This window comes from Passer montanus, unplaced genomic scaffold (assembly GCF_014805655.1).
Source record: "Passer montanus isolate IOZ18808 unplaced genomic scaffold, ASM1480565v1 scaffold9, whole genome shotgun sequence".
Lineage (NCBI taxonomy): Eukaryota > Metazoa > Chordata > Aves > Passeriformes > Passeridae > Passer > Passer montanus.
The window spans coordinates 7,926,141-7,952,949 of NW_024374367.1; the positions used below are offsets into that span (position 1 = coordinate 7,926,141).

At 43.8% G+C, this 26,809-nt stretch overlaps 1 protein-coding gene across 1 annotated transcript in view; it reads right to left on the minus strand.

The window, feature by feature from the left end:
• GRIP2 (glutamate receptor interacting protein 2) overlaps window positions 1-19,385 on the minus strand; it is a 257,720-nt gene extending 238,335 nt beyond the window's left edge. Inside the window, exon 1 of the mRNA XM_039695431.1 lies at window positions 19,296-19,385. Coding sequence (XP_039551365.1) covers window positions 19,296-19,350 — 55 coding nt within the window. The 5' untranslated portion in view covers window positions 19,351-19,385. The remainder of the gene's footprint in view (window positions 1-19,295) is intronic.
• Window positions 19,386-26,809: the final 7,424 nt, after the last annotated feature.

Sequence of the window (26,809 nt, forward strand, 5' to 3'; positions counted from 1 at the left end):
TCTCAGGAAATCCACAGCCACAGGACCAGACTGCTGCAATTAACAGCAATTTCATTCCTGCAGTGTCACCCAGGGGTCATGCTCACAGTCACTGCAAAGGCACCCAACAGAGCAATAGGGGCAGCCAGCACATGATCCAGGCATCTCCAGCATCCTCTTCTGTGTGGGCCTCGTGCCTGGCACCTTCCCAAGGGGCTTGATTTTTTCATGCCCTCCTTGTGCAATCAAGCCTTAAATATCAAACAGCAGCCTTCCTACCTCTTTCCCCAGGGGCTTATTTCATTGTTTAAGCATTCCTCCAGCACAAAATGCAAGAAGCTGTCAGCAGCACAGCTAATACAGTCATCACCCAAAAGCCAGCAGCCCTGTTCTGTGCAGATATTTGTATGTTACTAAGTAATCTTCGACAGGATGTGAAAGTGGCAAGGGACTGAGATTTGTGCAAAAACACTCCAGCATACACCCAAAAAACCTGAAAAGATGGAAATTAATTATTAATAGTCATGAAACTCCCAAGAGAGCAGCAAGGATTAGTTTGCTGCAGTCTTCTGCAGGAGGTACCAAACAAGCAATGAAAAACTGCTTCCATGCCATACTAAGGATGGGAAGGAAGCACCAGCACTGACTCTCACTTCAAGGCTGCTGCAAGGTCCTTTACTGGGTCATTTATCCTGGGACATTTGGCTTGCACTTTCCTCAACAGCTAATCTTGGCTGCCAAGTGAATGCTCTGCTAGCAAATTCGGTCCCAATCTTGCTTCCTGCAGTATGACAACATTTGATGCCATATACCAGTGCAGAGGGACTGGTTCTGGTTTGTGGGCACATTTCTTCCTAAAGCAAGGTCCTCATCACCCCACCACAGCTTGCCTGCCCTTCTCATTTCATAGTTGACGAGAAGTAGCAAAGCACAGGGCCTTTTGTGAGTGAAGAGCAACAGGAAAGGATGACAAGGACTGGAGCCACATGTAGAGCCACTGCTTTTCCCAGTCAGCCAATACTGACTTTCATCAATCCATTTATCACAAAGCAACTAAACAGGATATAGGAATGAGCTAAAGAAAAGCTCCTTGGTGCAGTGTCATCCTGCCTGCATCCATTACAGTGGGAATTATGCCTGGGGGATGCACTGTGTGCTTTCCCTAAGCAAATAGAGAACACTGACATGTGCTAGATCTGTTCAGCCACAGTGTCATTTACAGCTTCCACCAGGTGCTAAACACTGGTGACTCCCATAACTCAAACCTGTAAGCATGACTGTAAGGAAAGTTGTTAGATGAAAAAAAGGTTAAAATACAAGATGGGATGAAGTAGAAGTTTTCTTGTCGCAGCCTCCTCAAGAAGTGCCATCCATGTGCCCTTGGACAGGGCTGGCTCCTCTTCTGTCCAGGAGGCTCAGATCAATACCCAGGAATAGCACTGATCAATTTTTAAGAGGAATAACAGACACCTCACCCCTTCACTAAACAGCTGCACACACATTATTTGCAGTTGCTGCCAAACCCCTGAAAGATTCACTAGGGATCACACTAATCAATTTTTATTTCTATTAAACTGATGCCTACAGCATGCTGGAGGAAATAGGGGCAGAAGGGACTACCCTAAACGAAGATCTTTAAGAGTCAGCACAGCAGGGATTTACACCAACTAGCTGGTCTTTTGAGTAGGCCAAAAAAGATGAAAGAGGCAATCTGCCAGTTAGCCAAGACACTGTTCCAACTTGGGACACCAAGTGTTTTTGTCATTCCTTTCTCTCTGCCCTTAGCCACCAGCACAGGCCTTCTGCTTTGGAAGTGAGATCTCTGAGGACTTGATAAGCAAGGTTGAGATTTAATGGACTGACTGGCATATGTGAATCACTAATCAGAGCCTCTACTGAACAACTCAAATTTCATTTTTATCCAAATCTCTAGTTCCATTCTCTCCTGCCTCAAAGCCAGCAAAGAGGACTCCTACAGATTCTTTCTGCTCACCTCTGAAGTGAGCTGTAACTGTATTTTTCAACAGTTTAAAGGTTTTACAATTCTTATTTGGGCAAGGAGGAAAAGCAGGGTGGTGCATTTTGGAGGCCAGAATAAATAAATCATCACTTTTACAAAGTCAAACTATCAAGCTGTAACACTATTCCTGAAAGGTACTCCCACATCTTTTCGTCATAAGATAAAGCCAGCAGTTTGCATTTATCTTCTTGCATTCCATCCAGACTTGGTCTTCCATTGCCTCATTTCCACAAGTCACAGTTTTGAAGCTCTAGAGAAAGCTATACAGCCTCTTCTTTCAGGTCACAATGTCCATCAGAGGTTTGGGACACCAACAAAGATGTCATAAGGTCTTAGAAGACAAGAAGCCATAAAAATGAAAAAACTCCCCATGAGAGATCCATATCAACCTTGATAATAACATGAAGTGAGTAACATTAGATACTCCACCATCACCATGCCAAGAGCAGAAGATAGGTGAGCTTTCAAGTCCACTGTGACCTGCCAAATACCTCGAGTAAGTGCACAGGCAGATCAGTGAGAATCTGGCTGGCAGCTCTCTTGAGTCACAGTGGCTCTGGACAAGCAAAGGCTTGATCTCTGCAGCGTGGGCTGCTGTGCTCTGGTACGGACCCCAGAGATGACACATGCTCCTGTGATGGGTTAGATGAGACTGTGGACAGGGAGGTCTGAAACATCCACTGGAACATGAGACCAAGGAGGTACCAGAGCACAAAAGGCACAAAGGCCCTGAGAAACCTTTATAACTCCACATCAAGAGAGACATTGCACTATTCAGTCTCCCAGCAAATTCAAGCAGCCTCAAACTGTTATTCCCTCTTTTTACACCAAAATATTCCTAGTCAACTTAAGTAATTTGCCGCAAAAGAACTCTCATAGTGAGGAAAGTCTACTTCAAGGTTTTAATGCTTAAATCTTGTTTCATTCCTTCCCCAAAACAAAAAGAAAAAACAACAAAACCCAAACAGCACCAACCTGAGAACTAAATGAGCTGTTGCTGAGCTGCTTACAAGGATTTCTTTTGAGTTTCAGCGTTTGTTTCAGTACTCAGGTGCTCCCCTGTTTGGTTTGCTTTTTGCAATGCAGTGATTTTTGCTGCTGGAAAATGTATCCACTGCAGAAGCAGCACTTGGAGCAGTTCGAAGGTGCTTTACTATTCCCTATTTTCTTGGTTTTTGGTTTGCGGGTTTGGTTTTTTGTTGGTTCCCCCCCCTCCCCAATGGATTTCTGGTGCTTTGCCTGAAACAGCCTACACACATAGATAATGTAAATGACAACTTCCAAAGGCTCCCTGCTGCAGGTATTCAGGATGGAGGTAAGGGGAATTAGGGATTCACAGAACAAAGGTGTCTAACTGACCTTACATCCCTCCACCAGGTTCAGCTTTTGAGTTTCTCTCTGCTCAGGAGAGAGCACTTACAAGTACTTTGCCCTTAGACTGACAGATGGACTTTTCTCCTCCAGAAGCACTTCAGCACTCCTCCTCCAGATATCTTGGGATTTCCCTCTTTGCTCACTGACAATGGCATTTTGCCTAGTGCAGCTTCTGGTCCTGGCCAAGATCAGCACTAGTACTTTTGCTCATCTCATTTGCTGTGGTCTCTCCTCCTTCTCCAGCTCTGATATTTACCCCCTCACACAAATATTTGCATGTAAGCACTGTCAAATCCCATTATGAGTTTTTTGGCGACAACTCCTTCTGCAGGCTAGAGAAACTCAGGACATCTCAGCCCACAACCATTGGAACAGCAGTTGGATGCAGAGAGATCTGTAGTAGCAATGGCATTCCAGGGTGGTTAAAACAGAGATACATTAATGCTTGTTGTGTTCCTTGGGATAAAGATTGTGATGGCAGCTATCACTGTTGGCGCAGAGAGAGGATTTCGGGATTTCAGCTGAAATCTGGCAGTACTCACACAGGTAATGCAGTGCCCACACCAGCACTGCACCACTGGGAAAAGCTGGCAGGTAACACTGCTGCTGCTCACAGAAGGGCTTTAATCTGACCATTATGTATAATTGTATATACACCCCACTATCAGTTATTGAGAGAGCAGCCTCCCAGAGGACTCAGTAGGCTGGGAAGAAGGAACAGATCTGTTCAGTTCCACATGTAAATGCAAGACTACAGCCTGAATAATACAATTCCTTAGGATCTAAAGGACTTACACCAGAAGACTTCACTAAAAGTTCCTTGTTCCATACCATAGAGATTTGTATTCCAGGAGGTTTAGAGATGTGGAAACTCTATGCCCACAGTGGATCCCTGGGCAAGCTCTCACCCCCTCCTCCAGGAGCATTTCTTCCCCTGCCCTGCTTCAGCACATACATACTACAAGTAAACTAATTTGGGAGCCTGTAACAGCCAGACACTGAAATTAAAGAGAAAAGGGGTTTTACTAACATTATGAAGAGCTGATAAAGCAGACACTCTTAACTTATGAGCTTCTTGTAGCAGCTGGAATAATCCTGGAGAATGGGAATTCAAATCAAGATGGGGGAGAAGCTGGAGAGGCATTTGCAAAAACACCTGCACCAGCACCCTCCTGTCCACAGGGATGACAACACAAGAGAGAGGAAGGTACCCTGCACTGCTTGCACCTTCATTGGCCTCCACCTAATCACACTGCTGCCAATAATTTTGGCACTGGTAACAGTAAGATTACGCCTACATCAGGCACAGCAGACAAGGAGACAGTCTTCCATTCAAGTGACAGCTGCTTCTGCAAACACAGATGTCTGCAGGCAAGATTTTAAAACACACATCCACATACAGAGAAAAACCCAACCACACAAATAACCACAAACACATAGCATCAATTCCTCCTTCAAACCATGCAACACTTGGGTGCCTCAGAAAAGCTGTCCTCACATGGTTCAGTTACTATCAGGGCAGGTATTTCTTAGGTACTTCTGATTTTGTACCAACCACATACAGAAATCACTCCTGGAAAAACCACATTGGCACTTTTACAAGGGAGGTATTTTTGTAAAGAAAGATTTTTTTTTTTCCCTAAGGAAAAAATAAAAGTACACTAAATCTTGGATTTCTATTTAGTAACAAAAAAAAAAACCCTGAAATTTCTCACATGAAAATTAATTTTACACAGACAGCTTCATATCAATATGGAGCAGAATAGTACACACAAGTTGGGCAAGCAAGAGTTAGGATTAAATGTTTTCCTGACAAGAGAGATAGATGGGGCAAGAGGGGAAGTGGCTCAATTATATTTATATAATCACAGGTAGCATTATAGAAAAAGTAGAATTTTATATAATACTTTGTTTCACTTTGGAAAATAACAGTAAAAAAAAAGACCATCAAGCAAAGAGGAAAAATGGTAAGTTGCTCTCACAACTGGATTTGGAAATATGTCCTATTTTAAAATATGTTAAACTTCTGGGGGGAAGAAAAAGATAACAAACCAAAACACACAAAAAATAACCACCAAAAGAGTCACCAACACCACAAGAGCCACAAAAACCAACACCAACCAAAAAAAAAAAAAAAAAAAACACACACACACACCAAAGCCAAGTGTTTTAATTCCAGATTCAGATGAGTACTTGGTGCCTGTGGAACTATAAACATGAAAAATAATCACAGAACATCCCAAAGAAGACACAGATAGCTCAGGTCTAAATTTAAACCTTTAAAGGATAAGTACAGTTTCAAAACAAGTTACTAAGTAAATCCAATTTCAATAACTTTCTTCTCTTGATGGCTGCATTGTCAAGCAGCACAGAAGTGCTCTCTCCCTCCATCCCCCTTTTTTCTAAATAAAATAAGTTCTCATTTATACAAGGAACAAATGCAGTCTTCATGTATCCTCCATACCTTGCTTTTCCTATAAAATCATGGAAATCAGAATTTTCCTGAGGATGTCTCAAGAGATCAAGCCCATGCCCACCTCACCAGTGTTTTTTGTAACGTCTTTCAACTTGCTACCATCTTAAAAATTTAATGAGCATATTATTTTTCTCTTCAGGAGGTTATTAAAATAAGGGTTGACTTTTACTAGACCCTCAAAAGATGCCAGGGGAATCTCACTCAATCTGTTTGTGGATAGTGACAATTCATCACTGTCCAAGACAAGTACATTTTTCCAGTCACCACATCATAGCTTCACCCAGTCTGTCTTCCTACAGCTCATCTTCCCTAATTCTTCAAAGGAAGTTAAAGACATTAACACAAGAAGCAGCTCATGCTGACTGAGAAGGTTTCTGGTAATTTATAATCCCAGTTCTGCTCCTAGCAAATTTGCCAATACTTAATATACAACCTTATCTGAGCACCTCCACAGCAGAGCTTCATAAAAACACTGGGAGATAACAATCAGTGAATTTTGAAAACATAAATTACAGACCTATAATGGAAGGTTTAAGTCTCCAATTCCCTTGGAGAAGAAGAGAAGCTACAAATTCGATGAAATAAAATCTGCAGAAGAATACCTCTGTGCAAGACTTGACTTCATATACCCAGAATAAATTTCCATTTAAGACAGGGGGAGATCTGTTTACTTTCCTGAAAAATGGATGCTACAGAATAAATCTATCTAGAGCCTGATGTATTATTTCTTCATATATCTTACTAGATGGAAGAAGACTATAATTAGAATTAGCTGTAAGGCCAAGATATAAAACAGAAACACGCCAGAAGTTGCAGACTTTTTGCTAAGAGCATGGGTAAGAATTTAACAGGACATCTAGGCAAACAAATACAAAGCTCCAGATTCCTTAGGACTATTTAGCTACATTCTATTAAAAGTCTACTCCTCCATTTTTACATGGACCTCTAAAGCCAAAGGCTGCAAAGCCATGGCTCCATGGTCCATGTAGAAATTCATTGTCTTGAAATGCATTTAGTTTTAAAGCAACTTTTTTAGTTTAGTTTAAAGCAACTAAATAGTTCAAACTGCCAGCATTTGAAAAGAAAAAGTAATTATTTTATAGTGATCAGAGGTGTCCAAGATGCTTCAGAGAATACACAGAAAGGCACAATCCCTGTGGACCTTACAATCCAATTAACTTAATTAACCATGTTATTCCCCTAGTTCCTGGTACTCCATAAATCAATGAACTAAGACTTAATAGCAAAGTACATCACTAGCAGCTTTATTGATCATATCTACATACAACACTGACTGAACTCCCAAAGTCAAGACTTTACACAAAACAGAGAAAATATTTCAGCACCAGACTTCCACTTCATTAAACAAAAGCCCTGTTCAGTAGCAGAGATAGGAAAGAAGGCATCAAGTGGGGAGTGACATTCAAATAGTGAGAGAGCAAGTAACCATGGGCTTAATGTTGGTCTACAATACAAGAAACAAAAAAACACCATTACAGTATTATTCAATTTTTAAATTAAAATTTTACATTTTGTTCATCACCTCTCAAAGGTGAATCCCAGAGTATTTTACAAAGGAGGCCAGACCTCAGGTCTCCACATCTTCTGTGGCAGCCTAAAGCCCAGAACAAGAAAGCAGCTCCTCAGCCTGGGCAAGGAGAAAGAAGTTTTCTTTTCTTTTTCCTGCCAAGAAGAAGTTTTGCAGGTAAATTCCCTGCTGTTCAATTCAGATATCCCCATGCAAGGAGATCTTTAATGGGAGAGGTGCTTTACACCAGCTCCAACTATCCAGCACTGCCACATCTCCTCAGCAACAGCATAACACCCTTTCCTTATCTTAAACTTTAACTACACTCCCAAGAATTGTTGGCTTCTTATATATAAGGTGTGCTGCTTCTTCACCCGTAAAAAAATTGAGTGAAACAGCAGCCACACACAGTGTAGAGCAACAGCAGGCACAAGGAGACCCTTTAATCCCTTTTTACCAGCTCTTGTCCAGGATGATCTACTACCAGCTCCTAATGGCACTGAGGAGGTTGTTCATTTTCAAATAGGTCAGTGACTCATCATTTTAACTCACTTCCCTCTGCTAAAAATCAATGAGCTCCTGAAACAGCATTATCCTGGATGATTGGTGCTTTAATGTCTCACTTGCAGGGAAAGCAGATCCCGGAGGTGCCTTCCAGTGCTGGGTCACCACAGTCAGCCAGGAAGATGGACTTGTTCTCTTGGCTGGAAACAAATACCTCCTGGGAAGAGGACACATTTCCACAGAGATTTTTTAGTGGAGGATGGGTAGATTTGTGTCTGTCTTCTCTTGCAGTGAAGTGTGAATATTGTACACTAGAGGAGAGTTGCACTTCCCAGTACCTCCATCCAGTCATGGCACAGTGTAGCTCCATCTTCTTGCTTACTTAACTGCATAAATTAGTTTTCCTACTCCCCCTCTCCATCCCCCAATTGTTTGTTTTCATTCAATTTTTTATTAATAAAAAGAGGGAAATACATTTTTTAAAAATGTCTTCATGAACCTCTGCTCCTTTACTCACAAAATGTTCCCCAAAACACTATCAGGAATACTCACAGTACAAATCAAAGTTTGTGTGTTGTCTGATGAGGTCTATTTCACCTCTGACTTTGTGAGCCTGACTAACTCATTGTGTCAAAATGAGTTGAATGCCAGTGGCTAACCCACCCAGCTGGTTAGTGGCAGGCTGAGGAGGTGACAGGTAGATGGGAGTCACACACCTGCTGTCACATTGGCTCAGAGCAGTGACACATCACAGGAAATCTGCTGGGCTTCAACTGGAATTAGAATTAGAAAAGCTGTAGATGGGGAAGAGTTTGTAGTGGAGTACAGTGCCTAGACCTGAGTTTGAAAAGGTGTCACAACTTTAGGGGTGTCTTCCTGGCTGTCACTGACTTGGTGTTGAAGTTCAACAGGTCAAATACTGGACTTGCCCAATATACAGGGCCACAGCTAATAAAAATATTACATTATCCTACTATACTGAGGGGCTATGAACAGCCTCTAGAGCCAATTCACTCTAGAGTTAGAGTCACATTAAAAAACTTGCACATGGTCATATACACAGGGAATTCCTCAGCTGTTTTGCAACTGCAGGGGCTGCCATCATCACCTGCTCCTCCAGTGCAAGGGCTGCTTTGTCAGTGGTTCTGCTTTACACGGTGCTGAACAGGCCTCCCCCTTCTCCACGGGGACTTTGCCAGCATGTCCATCACACCTGAGCATGAGGGATCTGCCTGCAGAGCAACTCAGTGCTGCTCTCCCTGCGCACTGCTGAGCAGCACCTCCAGCCTGCAGCCAGCCGTGCTGGAGCTGGATTTCTGTAAGAAGCTCACAGCTGCAGAGGGAGATAACAGTGAAACAAGCCCCCTCACTCTGCACTCCTCTGTCCCTCACTCCCACCTCTGTGCTCTCCACCACAGCATTGAAACTAAGAACTACCATTGCAGCTAGCAATTAAAAACCATGGTGTGAATGTGCACAAAAGAAGCACAGAAAAACAGCACCCCAAGGACTTAAAGCTCACTAAGTATGTCAGTGGCAAGATAATGAAGGGCAGGCAGGAATCTGCCCCCCCCCGCCGTGCCCAGAAACCCCTGGAGACAATCAGCTACTCCAAGCAACAGCCAGGGAAGCAGATGGGTGGCAGAGGATGGCGCTCCCTGGCCAAAAGCCACACTCTCCCTCTTAATTATTCAGAGGCAGAAACTGGATGGCATTCACTGCAGCATTGCCTGTCACTGAACCTCTCCAGGCAGTACGTGACCCTTGGCAAGGCGCAGCCCCGAGGAGCAGAGCAGGCCCAGCTGCCACAGCAGCACAAGGCTCACCAGAGAGCCAAAGGCACAGGGGCTGTACAGCTCATCCCCGGGCAAGCACACCCTACAGCCAGCAAGCCCTGGAGAAACCAGAATCCCAGCCTGGCCTGCACACATTTTGCTTTCTGATTCCCCACCCACTTACTAACAAGTCCCTGTAGAAGCACTGTAACAGTGAAGGAATTATATTAAAGCAGGACAGGATGCACCAAAAAGCCAATTACAGTGGACATTCCAAGGAAACAACCCAGGAGCCTTCTCTAGACATGGCCAAACAGCCTTGGCAGGTGGTGGGTGGAGGAAAAGCAGAATAAATACAATTAAAGAAGCAAGACAGTTCAGCTTTGTGTTACATGTGAAATGCAGTCTCCAGAGGCTGAGGAAGCAGCATGACTGACTAGAGCAAATTTTGAAATTCCTCAAAGGCAGGTTGCCTAGATGTGCAGCCAGAGCCAGGCTGACAGAAATGCTGCTAACAGCACCGAATTTGCTAGAGGATTATCACTTGGTGGAACGGATAGAAACTAGATTAGATAGCTGGTAAACTCACAGCACAGTTCATTACTGCACAGGGAAATTTTTATCCACTTAAACAGAACTTCTTGTTCTGTCCAGCTCTATGCTGCAATAGATTTGCAGGCCTGTGCCAGCAAGACATTTTCTACCTCATTTTTGTTCAAATATTTGGCACAATTGGTATAATTATGAATATGAAGATACTTAAGCAGAGGAAGACAGCCATGAAGTTACACTTAAAAACTGCACTTCCATATTTGTTTTGATCTGAGCATCAAAACCTTTTAAAGTGCAGTCATTATTCATGTTCTGCACACACAAAGAGTGGGGCACGCAGAGGTTTTCAGAGTGGCACAGAACCCCTCAGTCCTACTAATCTCAAATGACACAGAAAATACCCCATCCCTCTCAGAAACTAAATGATAAAATTCTTTTGCTGCAAGCCCTGTGCTCAGTCAGGAGCACAGGCACAGGAGCAAAAGGCCCGTGGCTCAATCCCCAATACCAACCAACTGATCAGTAAGTGCCAGCCACACTGGAATTGCTGCAGTTGCCACTGGGCTGAGCCTGATCTGCTGGGGAGCATGGCAGCTATTTCATGCAGCCAGCTGCTACTGCACAAGGTGTCTGGGTAGGATGCAAAGGACTCAAGGTCTGTGAAAGCCTCTGGAATAGCAAAGCATGGCCAGTGAGTTGGAGCAGGCACACAGCATCAATATCTCATCCAACTGCCTGCCATGGGATTTGCAGCATGCCTGAACTTTGCTTTTGTTTGAAACAACTTGGAGGCAGCACAGCAGGCTCAGCTCTCTGCGGGGACAGAGCCCAAGCATTTTACCTGCAGCCACCTTCCAGCTGAGAAGGAACCTCCACAACCTGAAAGGGAGAACCAGATGGAGGAAGGCTGAAAGGATGATGCTCCCAAGGGGAAGAAGACTGAGATGGCACCACCCCACCTCACACAGATCTACCTGCCTTCTAACCTCAAAGGGGAAGTTTGTGAGGGCATTTTTACAGACATGACTGCATGTACAGTATCAAGATTCACTGCCTCCTATTTCAAGATGAAAGAAAACAAAAGAACATTTAATCTAGAAACAAAATATTCATTCCCAACAGTGCCTTCTGCTCAGGATTAACACATAGCCCTGAGACAAGCTGCTATGAATACTAACATATCCTCCCAGCCCTTCACTAAATCCATTCCACTCTGACAGCCCCAGGGAATTTCCCCTGACTTCCAATAATCAGAAGCTATGCATCTTGGCAAGACAGTTTTAATGAGGAAGGCCCCACTCCTGGAATCATCATCATTTCCTGAACACACACAGAAAAACTGAACCAGAAAAGCACATTGGTACCAAGTAAGAAGAGAGCAACTTAGCATCACTAATTTCTGCAAAACTGTCACACTACCTGACAGTTTGCCTTATTATCTTATTTTTCTCCTTGTTTCTTTGCATCTCATTTGTTGCTAAATCTTCAAGGCCTCTGCTGCAAGGGGATGCAAATGAGGACAAGCCCTCCACCCCCAACACTACAGTCTACACCCTGCTCCTGTGGTTACAGCTCTCATCAAGCTGAGGCCAAAGGTAAGACTGGAGTCCTCTGTGCACAGATTCTGTACATTCAGCTCAACTTTGCCTGGAGAACAGAGAAGAAATTTGAATTTTTTTTTTTTATAAATTCAAGACAGAAGAAAAAAAATCCAGGGGCTAATCTCAGCTCCATCCCATGGGACCCAAATGAGTCTCTCAGGCTTGATGTAAGTAGCAGCTCCCTTCTTGGGCTGTATGAGGCAATACTCAAATGTGAGCTGGGACCTTTATTTCTATGTACAGATGAATGAAGTGTCACCAGGATGACTAATATTATCACATGTACAAGAAAAGACAACAACACCTTAATCCAAATAAATACCTTGAAAAGCCTCTGACTGGCAACAAAGCAGCAGCCAACATTAATATAATTGCTAAAACTAAAGCCCTGCAGTGCTTTGTTCACAGTAAAAACGAAGTCATTAAGCAAAAAATTGTGTTACTTCATAGACAACTTGAAGAATGTAGCATTGAATTTATTTTGTGGCCTCAGCAAGAGGTTTCTACTCATCAAGACACAGCAGCTTAGCTGGCAGGGTCACTGACACCTCTACTTAATGCACATAAGACATGGATCTAACCCCATCCTAATGCAGTGCATTTCCTTGAGCTCAAATACCATGATAACCCTTCTCCTTAAATGCAGAGTGGTCTTGATGGCACATATCTGAAGCTGTCAGAGGAAAATGTTTGAAGTAATTTCCCAGTGGAAAGCAACTCTCTCAACACTCTCAGAGAAATCAGTAAATTTTGATGAAGCCAGAAAATAGTTTTGGCTGAAAAGTGAAAGCCAGTAATTACTAGATGCCAAGTTCATCTAATATTAATGAGGGGGAGAGTCAGGAACAGGGAAATCACCATAATTGCTAAAACAAATAAATTTTACAAACTTATTTGAATTCCTTTATTTTCCAAAGACAAAGAGGAGGAGGAAAATTGGAGAAAATAAAAAGGTAATTCATTCTTTTGTCAAAACAAGCAAACTGAATAAAAATTCTGCTTGGATGTTATATGAGAAGTTTCATTACATTTTTCTCTCAATGGATAGAGCACACAGCAAGACCAAGAATAACTGGACAAAATGCAGACCCTTCCAAGAGGGAGTGTTCCATTCCACTGTGTGGTTTACCCAGACCAAACACTGCAGAAGAGATGCTCCCATTTCCAATAGACACCATCAGCATGGGATTTATTTTCCCAATCAAACGCTGCCCATGTTCCACTCCCAGTTACACCAGAGTCAGTGCACAGTAGCTATACTCGTTTCAGGAACACAAACAGATATTTAGATGGTATGACTGCCTTTGACACAAGACATGAATGCAGGAGCAGTTCCCATACACATGGGATCATCACCAACATTCACTGAACATGACACGTGGCCTTTCAAGAGACTATAATGGGAAAAAACTTTTCCCCTTCCTCTAGAAAAGAGATTTTTCTCCAGAAAATCTAAGCCTTCTGCACACAGATGACTGCTCTGAATGTCAAGGGTTAGGTCTGACTTGTAAAAGAAATGGCTCCATTTATATGATGCAGAGCTCCAGAAATGTCTGGTTCACTGTCTTGCGACTTATCTACAAAGAGGCAATTTCAATAGAGCACTACCCCTATAATGATTCTACTACATTTACACCTCTAAATTCACTTCATTTTCAAAATAAATACTTTTATTCTGTTATAATGAAGTCTAATACTTAACAAAACAGTCAGTGAAATGGGACACTTGTAGGAAGGCCTACACAGTCTTGACCATAGAAAGAGAACCCGGCACAGAGCTCATGTCCTGGTGGACAGCCTTCTTTTGCCTACCACCACGCATCTCTGCCACTTGTGTCTACTTAGAAGAGACAAACAAATGGAAAAAAAAGGCACAGCAAATCGTTCACCTCAGACTGGTCACACACCTTGGTTTAACCTGAGCAATCTTCCTCTCAGTGCAACCCCAAACATCAGAGGATCTCTGGGTCAGTCACTGCAATCACAGCTCTGGAACAGTTTCAAAGACCACATCCATTTCTCAGGAATTTCCCATGTGTTTTTCCACTACACCTGGCATGAGTCCATAGAAACACCAACAGATTTGGAGAACATCAAGCATGGCCTGATTCCAGACAGATCTAGCAATTCTTGTCACTCTGAAATTTTCCTGGCTACCACAATTCATGGTTTCCATCAAGGTCTTCAGCATCCTGAGAGGTTTCCCCCACACTTTCCAACCTTGGCAGCTCTAATGGAAAAGCATGCCAAACCACTGCAGCTGAAGCTTTTGTCAGCACGGAGCATCATCACTCAATATTGCTAATAAAACTTCTTCACAAGAATCCCCAGAGAGTAATAACAAACAAGAGAGCAGAAGCCACAATGTCCATTCAGTTTCATAAAGCCAAAGCCTGCAGATACGGGAGCACATTCAGGTTGTAAAATCTGGCAGATCACTTCAAAAAGAAAAATATGATCAATCTCTGTCTTTAATCAAATCTCAATGAAGCTTTGGAGTCATTCCATAAAACCTTTGTGGCTTCATCCCCAGGTTGTGCAGGACTTCTCAGTCAGAGTTACATTTTCAGACTGCTGAAGTATGGGATCAAAAGCAGCAGCCCAAAGTCAGAGCAGTGTGACAGCTGCAAGGAGGGGAGCAGGGAGCACAGGGCTCGGGCGCATTGAGTGAGTTATTACTCACTCAAGGGGTGCCAAATCCCCATCAGCATATTAATGAGTGAAAAAAGACCCCATCAAAGTCTAGCAGGATTTGCTCAGCTGTTCCATCAGGTTGATAAGTGAGCATTATCCCTTAAGCATTACCACCACAGCCTTCATGCAATCCTAATTCCTCACCACACTTCATTGGAGGGTCAGAACCTCTATTTTTACATTTTGTTTAAAAGCAGTGGCCTGTATAATGAGTATTACCAACAAACAGCAGCCCATAAATTCCTGAGCTCTGTGTGAGCAAGTCCTCATCTCTGATAAAGCTTGGACACACTGTAAAGCAAAAGTGTCATATGCAGAAATAAATTAATACACCACATACAGTGGACAGATGTAACAGCCCTTCAGCTGTAACATTTCAACTGCATGCTAAAGTGACAGCTACACAGCCAAATTTCTTCACTGATAATTAAGTGCCAGTATAATAGATCACGTCATTGTAGGTTTGGACAAAATGACTCCGTAAAGCAATGTATTAAAATGGATTAGACTCAGCCTAGCACTGAAAGGTGGTCCTAGGACAACTTGATAACCCAAATCCTTTCCAAATGACTGAATTATTTCTTATGTGGTAAGCACAAGGAAAGAAAAAACACTCTATTTTAAACAGCAGAATAGTTCAACTGATTTAAAGTTATGCACACCATACCATTTGCAAGATCAAAATGTTTATGGGTAAGTGAACAAAAGACAATTCACATTATTTTTAGCAGTTATTCTACACATCACATGCATATCACAAACATGGAACCCGTTGAAAGATCTAATTTTCTGCTAATCATGCAAACCCAGCAAATTTCCATCTTAGTGGGATGTTTCACCCTGATGCATGTGAATAAGTAAAGAAGAATCCCATTTCTAGTCATGGACATAGTTTCAGAGCTATGGAGCAAAACATCCCAGTACATTGTTCTGAGGAACTCAATAAAAACCTGATGTCCATAGCCCAGCTGTTATAAGCCTCCTCAAAACAGACTGTTGAGATATTTTTACTTTCCTATTATAAAAATTTAAATAGCTCTGCCAAAACCATGAAAATCCACCCCCCTGTTCAATTTTCCCCAGGGTCCCACTCCTGCCAAACTGTACCTGCAGCAAGACAGGGCAGCCAAGAAAGGGAGATCTTGCAGTGGGTTTTTACTTTGTTACCCTCATCCTGCAAATCAACCTGCACCATGAAAGATTTTCCTTTCCATGCACCACAGGACACCTCTGCCCACGGCTGCACAGCAGCAAAATGCCCCTATATGCTCCTACAGCTGTTTCCAAGGTAACAAGCACAGAGCTGTATACAAGGGAAGGAGGGAAATAGCAGCAACATAACCCTGCTATATTGTCACTTTTTGAAGCATTTCTGACTTGTCTCTTTCCCCTTCCCCTTCTTGCCACCTGCCTCATGATTCAAGCAAGGGTTAGATAACCCACTTCACATTTTATAATCCCATTACCTCAGTCTTTCATAAGGTTTGGTTTTGATTTTTTTTTTTTATTAAGTCATCATATTGGAGTTTTAAAGGTAAGAGTCAAATTTTCTGCTTTTACTCAAGATAAACCATCTGGGAGAGGAAGAGGAATTGTAGCAACAGCCTAAATTTACACTGAAACTCTGTATTCCCTCCCCCTGAAAGGCAAAAAACACCTCAGGTTAAGCAAAGGGTGCCTGCCCACAACCGTGGCCCATCTTACACAAGTCTTACCCATCTAGCTAACAGAGCTTTTCACCAGTTTGGATAAAAGTATCTCCACTTCTCAGTCTGCAGATACAGTTTATCCTTTCTAGACACACAGTTTCCACATCCACTCAGATGTGCCAAAAACAGAGACTTTCCCACCTGCCCACATACATCCTTGCTACCAAAGCAGAAATTAGCCTTTGCTTCTTCTGCTACTGAAAACCTTGGAGCAGTGAGAACGCAATTCCAATCCTTCAGTCCCACACAGAGGACAGCAACAGGAGGGGTGGAAACTGGGATGGAAAAGGGTCTGGCTTGGCCAGCTAGTTCTCATCACTGCCTCAAAAGAGGATGAGTTATCATGGAGAAAAATCAGTAGAAGGTCTGGTCACAAAGCTCTGCACACAAAGTGAGGGACAGAAAGCCAGACCATATGCTTTAACCTCTTCTTTCAGACCTGAGATAACCCCACAGTAAGGCAGGGAGGAGCTGAGCTGATGACCCCCACGATTTTGGAGTAATAGGTCTGTTATCAATGCTGGCAGGAGGAAACATTTTCCACCAAGTATTTCTAAGTCATTGACATCAATTCTTTTTTTCCTTGCATGAAACGCAATAAGCAGTAGAACATCCCATGTACAAGTCTCTTTGTGGTGGGGTAAATCAACACATTATATAATGAAGCATTCTGCATACTGGCCAGAAGTCACTTCCATCTTCCAGGAGACAAATTTTAAGGCAAAACATGCATGAAGAGACTCACTGTGCACGGTATTTGAAATGGCAATCATACTTCAGCACAGTTTGTGTATATCTTGCATTTCCCTATATGACTTACCATGGCTGACCTTTTCTACCAACTGTGATTAATGAAGCTTCCAAATCATCATCTCTGAATGGCTGCAAATTGCAAGAGGTGCTCATCACTTCAATATTCAGTAACCAAAATATACCACTCTTCTAATTACAATTGTGCTACTGCTGAACACCAGGCCATCTCCTTTGGAAGCTTAAGTACTATGGTCCTTAGAGGAAGTTAATAAATTGATGGGCAGAGTAGACATGCCCAGGGGAAAAAGCTCCCTAGCTTGGGCATCAAAAAAAACCCCGAACTTATCACAACCACATAGCCATAGAGATGTCAACAAGGCAGACATAACTTGCTCTGAATAAAAAAACAGAGAAGTCAATATTCCTTCACATACTGGTTGGAAGTTGGTTTGCAAAATCAAAATCTGAACAGGGCAGACATTTCTTGCAGTGTTGTTATAGAATGGTTTGGGTTGGAAGGAACCTTAAAGAACATCTAGTTCCAATCCTCCCATCACAGACAGGGACACGTCATGATGCAAAACCTTCTCTAAGGTACCTGTTAGCACTGCAGTGCTACAAAAAGATTACCAAATACTTCCTCTGCTGCCCCTGCAGAGTTAGATGCTATAACACAACCATCAAACTGGTTACCCTGTAGAAAAGGGAAAGAAGCTCCCTCCAAGCTCAGCTAATCTTCCTCTACACAGCGTATCAGCTCAAGCCTGCAAGATTTATCCATCCAGATAAGCCATTCTGTGATTAAATGGCACCTTCCTAAGACTGACTACTCTGTGAACCACCCACGGAAATAAATGCAATGTACTCAAAGGGACGCACACCAGCCACAGACTCACTGCAGTGCTGGGACTGAAATCAGAGGGAAGGGGGATGAGAAGGAAAGGCATTACAGAGCCAGACACAAGAGCCAGTACATACACGTATGAAGTCACAGAGAAAGTAACCCAGCACAGCTGTAGATCAAAGAGATCCCTGCTGTGAGTGTTTAATAAGGCTCCCAAAGCCACCCCGATCCAATGGTGCAAAAGCATCCGTGCCAGCTGCAGCAAGGCAGCGTTACAAAGCACTGCACCATAACAGGGCTGAATTCATGCCAACAGGTCTCGGTGTGTTGAGCAGGGGATTGATTAAGTCTTCTGCAGGACAAGATATTTAACAGCTCTGTCTCAGGGGGATGGAGGCTCCAAGGGGAAGCCATGGTCCTAGAACCGCAGAAATAGATGGTGCTCTCCCAAAGCAGTGGGAGCCAGGAATCAGCATCAGAAAGGCACAGCAGCTTAATGACTCTGTCCTAACACCTTGCAGGGGATCTAACAGCACCATTTCTCTCTGTGCTTATTAACCAGCAGGTTCAGAGAATTCCACGATTCTTGCATTACTCACACGAAATGCTGCCACAGTGCCACTTCATATATTTGTTAAGTCTATTTACAGATTAGAACAGTCTAGAGAGGTAGTCTGGGAAGGGGTCCAAAGGAAAAGCCTGCCATTAGCTACTTTGCACAAAAGCAGCAGTCTTATAAAGCACACATTCCTGCTTCTTTCCACCTATCCCGGATCAGCTCCTGCACCTGAGTCCCATGAGAGCACAGGAGAAACGTACTTGATTTCAGAGACATAAACTTTCCCCACCACTCTCATCCCTGTTCTTCTACAAAGGCAGGAGCCGGAGTGCAGCATTTAAGCCTCCCTTACGCTGTGCCACCTTGTGGATGTCTTCTCACTACTTTTATGAGCCGCAGGTCCAGCATTTATTTAACATCACGCTCTTGAGCATGTAAACAAAAAAATTCACAGTCACTGTGAGCAACAGTAAGCGGCACAATAGGAATCAGATTACCGTGATACGTCCACTGTGCAATTTACAAACCCTTTATTCCCCAGGTGGACGTGGCGCTGGGGAAAATTACCAGCTGAAAACAGCATCACCAGGCGCTTTAGAAAGTTGGGGCTCAGGTTCTACAAGCCCCTCTAAATAGCCAAAAAGGACGGCGCAGCCACCTCGCACTCAGGTTTGCCCCCACCGCTAGAACAAGAAAAATAAACAAAAGCAGGAACCAAGCAAGCCCGGGGATGGAAGGGAAGATTGGCTGCGGCAAAGTTTATCGGCACGAAGAGCATCCCCCCTCCAGTCCTTTCATCCGCGGAGCTCCATACCAGCAGAAGATCAGAGGGACACCCATCACCACCCCCCCAAAGGGCAACGGGAAAGGGGAGGCGGACGGTAATTCCGAGCACCTCCAGCTCCCCTTTCCCCCCGCCGCGCTCACCATCCTCTTGCATCCGCTGCAGGCACAGGGCGAGGCTCTTCCTCCAGCCCGGCATCGCGGCAGCGCTGCCGCCCCCCGGGGCAGCGGCGAGCCTGGAGGGGCCCGGGGGGCCCTCGGGAAGCGGCGTACAGAAATTGTGTCAATATGTACGTGTTGTATATTTTTTTTTCCCCCCCGTGGGGGGGTCTGCGTAGACAGAATGGGCCCCGCCTACAAACAGGCGCCGGGATCCGACCCACACCGGCGCCCTGCGGGTCCCGAATCTCCGGCTGACGTTGGACAGACACATGCCCATGGAAGATATGGAGAGCACGCTGTTCCCATTCTACATTCTCGTTACGGCTGTAGCCTGGCGCCTCTTCCCTTCAGCGAGCGGCAGCTGCCTGGCAGCCCCGCACAGGTGCGCGCATTGACGCGTGTGTTTATCCCGAAGTTGGGTTCTCTGGTAAATAAAGTTGCACAGCAGCCAGGCTGATCTATTTTGTTTGTTTCGCTACCACCTTCAAGCAGCTGAAGTGTATGGGGAAAACTTACAAGCGTCTTTTCAATTACTTAATAGTCTGGAGGTTTCAGCACTTTTACTTGGACACAAAGGAGATACTTATTGCATATGCCAGGGTATTCCTGGTTTTAATTTCCTGGGGGCAACATATCTCTGCAATCACTAGCAGCTTTTTTTGTTCTTCATGAGGCCTTTTATTAGCTATCTGGTCGGTGTCATTCTGCATCTCTGCCTCCTTTTGTGAGAGTTATTATATTATGTGAGACATCTGCTATAATCTAAAATATTAGAGACCAAGCTCTCCTTGGGATAGTATGAGCTAATTCCAGTTTCAGAGGCTGATGTCTCACACCACTCAGATGGAACAAGGCAGCTATAACAGCAAGAGAATGCATCCATATGGGCCTTGGCTTTTCAGTTCAGCCTTTCTGTCCCTACCTGCATGAAAAGCAGCTGTTGTAGGACAGCCTAGCTCCCTGCCAAGGGGCAGCAGCTTCACCCTCTGTGTTCTGCTCACTTCTGAGAAGCATTTGCCATTTAGGGAGCTGCCAGCCAAGTGTGGCACTGCATATGCCAAGCTGGGCAGCAGGAGTCTGGAAACCTTTTCAGTGCCTGGTGGAAATGGAAGAGGCTCAGCACAAAGGTACTTGGCAATCTTCTTGAAACAACCTCCTAAAGGTCTGAGCACACCAAGGGAGAAAATCAGTTTCTGCAGGAAGGGGAAAAGCAGAAATCTGTGACTTTAGGGCAGTCTGCGGGATGAGAACCCTAACTGAGGTACTTGAGTTGAAGGCCCACTGTTAAATTAGCTTTTCCTGCTGCCCCCCAAGCTCTTGAAGAGTAATGTGGGAGCTGGGCTGCAGAGGGTCTTCTGAAGTTACTAGTGTAGCATGATTTTGCAGTGAGTTAAGCTGGAATAGCCATAAACTCATGAGAACAGACAGCCCTCTTCATTTGAGCATAAAGAGTTTGCAACACTGCAGAGGCAGACAGCAGCATGCAATGCCCTAGGACTGCATGAGAGGTTCCTACCACAGCAGAGAGCAGCACTGTACAGGCTGATTCCCTTCCATATTTCTAACCAGAGTTATCCATCAGTTTAAAGGACAGTGATGGGAGTGATGGCACCTGAAGGCTTATTCCAGCCAGCTGGAGCAATCACTTCTAAGAGATTTCCTGAGGACTGTTGGCAGCAGGAGCACAGATATAGCTCAGACCTGCTATACCCCACTAGCAGCACAGAAAAATTCACAGACATAAAAATATATTTTTGCCCACATTTACCTTCAAACTAGAAACATAAGAAGGGATTGACTCCCCACCCAGCTAAACTTCTTAAAGAGCTCCTTTCCTCATGCTAAATACAGCACATTTGCACAGCTTGTTCCCTGGAGGAAAATAAATCAACACCCCTTCCCTGCAATGTCTTTGTACTTTTGGGACTCACAACAAATCACAACTCCACAACTGGATTGGATCAGGGCACATCATGCTAATTTATAGAAAGTTTGTGATATGCCCCAAATATTCTGATAGCAGAACTCAGAAGCTTTTTTGAGAAGGACTAATCTGAAGCCAGGAAAATTCCTGGGGAAAGGAAATGCTGCTTCTTCAATAGTTAAAATGCAGCACATAGAGACAAGTGCTGTTAAGTTATATGACTAACTCAACCACCCACACAGGCAAATCACCTGCATTTCTGTGCCTTGATTTCCTTAGCTGTATTTTATAATTGCATGATGACAACCAGATTCTGGGCATTAGAAAATTATTTCCAGCAAAGTGATTGTTATTGATCTAATCTTGTTCTCAGGAAACGTAATGAGAATCTGAAACAAACATGATAAAGGAAGGGGCTCTTAAAAGTAAGGTTAAGTTGACACTTTTTGTACCTAAAAGCTCATCTGGTTTTGCCGTTTACACTGGTTGTTCTCACAAAAGACTCTTTCCCTGAAGTGTCTTTAGACTGTCATGGATAGAGCAGAACTGCTTTTTAATGGACACAACTACCACAGAAATAATTAAATGTGAAAATAGCAAGCATATTACTAGATGAAAAAGCAGCTCAGAGGTCTTAAGAATCAAATTTGACATATCCATTATTGTAGAAAGAGCCAAAGCTAGCGTGGTGAGTTTTTCTTGAGCACTAACTTCAGCACTCACATGGGAAACTGGTTTAGAGAAAATGAAACATACCTAGAAGTACCAGCATGGAATTCAAAAGCAGAATCAATGTAAGACAGATCCACGGTACTTCCTTGGAGGGAAGTCATGGAGGGATATTATAAGCAGCAGAAAGTCCATAGAAAACTTCAGAAGTGAAGAACAGCCATGTCACTGAGCAATGTCTAACCTCTCTGTATAACTGAAATGTTATACAGACAAAATGTTATTCAGACACAGGATTTTAGGCACCGCTGTGACATGGATACTGCACAACTTTAGAAGTCACTGCTGTCCTCCCCCATCCTGCAGAATTGGCTGTCAAACCAAATTTGTGAGGCAGAGATTCCTCTTTGGCCACATGCCCCAGGACAGGATGACCTGGTTTGATCAACTGAGGACTTTTCTGTGCCCTGCTCATTGGCTGTTTCAGCAGCTGGTGGTCTTGTCCCACTGAGGAACACAGAGTACAGCAAGACTAAAGTCACAGCTGCTCCTAAACTGGGCAAAAGGAAAGGTCTCTGCCCTGCAGTGTGTGCAGCCTAAAGAGGCAGCATGGCTCAGTACAAAAACCAAATTTTCCTTGCATGAATATTGGGGTATCTCTCTAGGGCTGGAGGAACAATGGGAGGTCTTGAATTAGAGGTTTGCTCTTAATAGGTTGCAGAGAGCATGGTCCCTATGGTCCTGGCTAGCTTCAAACTCTACCCCTCCCTCCCAGCAGTTTTCAGTGGCACACGAGAGGGGACAGTTGGCTCCACTGTGCTTTAAATACCACTATAGCTGTAAGAAAAAAATATTAAAACACCAAGTTTTCCAATCTCAGAAGCTGGCAACTGAACAATGGTTGAGGCCTGTCACAGGCCTTCAAACCAGAATTTGCAAATGGGATGGATCTCACCTCTCCTGCACACTGCATGCACATGGTGGACGATAGACAGTGATGTCACTTGTGTGGCAAGAGGAGGCTCCCATGTAAAAGTCCCATTTTCCTGCAGGGGTTAAGGCAGAATGTCCATGATTTTTAGCTTCTATTTTGTCCTTGAACTTTTTGCCTCCAGACAGCTCCAGCTCAAACCCTCTTGTCATGTGTTCCCTCACTCTGAGGGTCACTCATTTCATCATCTCACAACAAGAGTAAGCAGGCTCTCTGCAACAAAGAAAGTCAGTGAAATGAGTCAATCTTCACTTTCAGCCCCCAGCCAAGTGACTTAAGAGCTCCTCTCTTGCCATGTCTGAATCCATAAGGATCTGTCACTTGGGAGACCCTTAGGAGTGGTGTTCTGTCCACCCACCATTCCCAGCAATTTAAGTGGATGTACCACTAGTGAGGTGGCACCACTAGAGAGGTGGCATTACTTCAACAGTGCTCTGGAGGCACCATGGAACCCTCTGGGGAAGCAGAGAGAACTGTGGGCTCCCTCCCCTCCACACTGGCCTGGTGCTACTGGAAGGCAGCATTCAATAGTTAAGATCAAGCTAAAAATTACTTTGACCTATGTAATCCTACACAAAGGAAATCTATTTAGGTGTCTAGAATAAACTTTTCCTTTCTCACTCCCACTCCTAGACTTAATTAAGTAAAAGATAAATTTTCTTTCTCTGCCAAGGCTGGGCTACTTTGCTGAGTATCGAAGCAGTGCACCATGTATCCTTAGAGATGTACATGGAGAAGGCAGAGACTATAGGAAATTTATTTCCATTCTACCATGATATGTAAATAGCACACGGCTGCATTAATGCAGAACCAGTCTCTACTTTCACCTCTCAGGCACATGGAAGGGTAGTGGGGATATAGAGCATCAATCTCTGTCACAACACAGCGTCACAGTGGGTTTGTCTCACTGGCTGCTACACTTGCTTTTATACCCATACACAGCAGTGAGATCATGGAATTTAATAATGATCCTGTCATGATAGAAGGTTAAAGGCAATTTCAAAATGGATTCTTTGCTACCACCAGAGGTTGATTAATAGCAACTTTACTTAGTAATCCAACTTGGTTCTGTTTTTGCCTTAAATTCAGGCAGTGCAAACAGTTTACTTGTTTTGTTGCTTACCCCTTGTCAGGCACTTCATACTATGGATTTCTCTCTTTCAAACTGCTTTCAGAACACCCTCCTTTCCTTTATCATTTAGTTTTTCCCCTGCACACATCACCATGTTTTGCCCTGGACACACACACAGCATCACTAATAAAATGTCACCATTTGCACCATGTCCAAGTGTTTGTCTTCATAAAGCCACATAACCCTCTCAAGCAAGAACTGTGCTTACCACCATGTACCCACAGCAAAAATCTCCAAACCATCCCACTGCTACAGAGGTTTTCATTCCAGACATCCACTTAGCAGCAAGATTTGCCTCTGGCTATGTAAGGTTTCATCTCTGCTCCTCATTGCAGAGGTGCCCCAGGGAAATTTTACAGATCACTTAAGTGAAAGAGCTATCAGGTATAGGATAGGTGGCTCTGCACCACCCAGAATGCCAGGTACCAGACAGCCTGGGAAGGTTTCCCATTAGGGCATGCTCTACATTTTGCTTTGTTTTCCTGATTGACAAATTGTTCTTTGTGTGAAAGGATCTTTAAGCTGTTCCTGCACTCCCAAACTGCATTTTTCTTGGTTACCAGCTGTGCAAGTAAAAAAAGTTGATCACCAGGGATTTGTCATTTCTTCCAGGAATAGCTCAGTGTCTTTTAACAACCATGAAAGAAATACACAATGGAACTACTTCTGTGCCTTCTATTAATATGATTACAGTATCTGCCATGTCAGAGCTCCATTCAGAACTATAGTGGAAGGGAAGTCAAATCAAATCCCAGAAAGTCAGACTCGAAGTAGCAGCTGGCAGGTTTGACTCCCAAAAGTTTGGCCCTGCTAATCCAACAGTATCCAGAATCTTATGAATCAGAAGCTCTGAAAAATGAATTTATGAGGTGAGTTACTGTTGTGCATCACTGGCAGATGATTCAGGACATGAAGACAGGCTTGGACCCAGCCTTCACTCACAGTCTCAGGCTCCCTCCTTAACCAGAGCTGGCATTAAGCACTCCTCCATTCCACCAAAACCCACTGCACTTGACAGAAAGCAGAGAAACACTATCCATCCATCTCTCAGTAAAACACATGACTGATTGAATCTCATAAAAACTAACTTCAAAATTGCCATTAGAAAAAATTAAGTGGTTTTCTTTTTTCTGGTTGATGAACAGAAGCAGTTCAAGCAAAGAGCAGGGTGCAGAAAGCAACACTACATCTCTGTCAACATATGTTAAAAGTCATTACCATGACTGTCTTGCCTCCTCGTCCCTCTCATTGTGACCCAGCTCCAGCTGTCAGTAGCACATTAATGACTGCAGTCTATTTCAGATCAGAGAAGGAGGCAAGACAGTTGCAAATCATTGATATTGACTGTTGGTCTTAATGGAAACACTTTGTAATTTTGCATGTACATTCAAAAGGGATAAAAAAGTACAATTGCCTCTTCAGAGTTCTGATGTGTCCCAAATCAGCTGGCAAGGAAACGAGCACAGTGGGCAAGAGCTAAAAAATGTAAAGCTCCCTTCACTTCTTTACAGAGTGGGCTCCCTCCTTCAGTGCTTCATAAAATACTGGAATTCACATTTTGTATGGCTCCTTGGTATAGCTGAGGGGTTGCTTGGCGCTCATCAAGGCCTTAATAAAGAAATCATTGGACTTTTGCCTGATGTAGTTATTCATTTTGAAGCATTATTCTAGTTCTCATTCCACTTGTCTATATTTGACTAATAGCAGCAGTGCCACACACACTTTCAAGCTCTCGCTGTGCACAGAGACTCAATATTTCTTTTCTCAATTATTGCTAAAATAACATCTACAATCACTCTAAGCTTTCATGATTCATATAGCAACACTTTGGTGGCTTCTATTTTAAGTAACATTTGTATGGGAAGGCCTGCATAGAGAGTAGCCTTTGTATTAGGGGCTGACGGCCCATTCAACAACTGGACAGGAATCACTCAAGCAAAAGGAACATGGATTTCCTTAGGATGTGTGTTTTGGTGTCTCTGGAAAGCTAACAACCCCTTTGGATAACTCCTTCCCTATTTAATCTTCAATCTCAGCCCTTGCAAAGCCATTGTCAGCTGGGAAATTGAAAGGATGGCTGCTATTTCAGTCTCTTAACATAAAAGCACTTGTCCAACCTTTATTGCAGAGAGCTGACCAAAGTAGTACCCCAAACTCGAGTCCCACTGACTCTCACCAAACAGACTGGCAGCTGGAAATCTGGGGCCAGCTCTTCTCGCAGTCCTGGGTTCTCCCCTTGTCTTATTTCTCACCTAACTTTACATGTATGACACCGGAGGAGTGGGGAGAAGAAACCAATTTACCCCCCAGTGCTGGCGAGATGACAGGGAGGTGCAGGGGCGACATTCATGCGAGGTCACCTCTGCCAAGCGCTCACGGTCCCGCCGAGACGGGAATTACACGGCTGCAATGACAGTCTCGCAGTGCCATCTACCGCCCTGAGGTCCCTCTGCCAGCGCCAGTGACACCGGGACACTGCTGCAGAGATGGAGAGAGCCATCCACCACTATTCCTTTCTTCCTTAGACGCTGCTCTCTCTTTTCCTAGGAAAATTACCTTAAACAGCCTTTTGAGCCTCTCCTCAAACAAGCCTCTCCTCAGCTAATTTGTCCAGAAAGACAACTTATGTCTTTCACTTCATGTTTTTGGAATAAATGACAGGATGATGGATAGTGAAAGAACACTTTATTGCAGATAAATCTCACTGTAGAAAATAGAGAAATCCAAACTAGAGTGGACCAAGGCTTTGAGCTACAGTGGAGGAAAAAAAATTCCCTTAA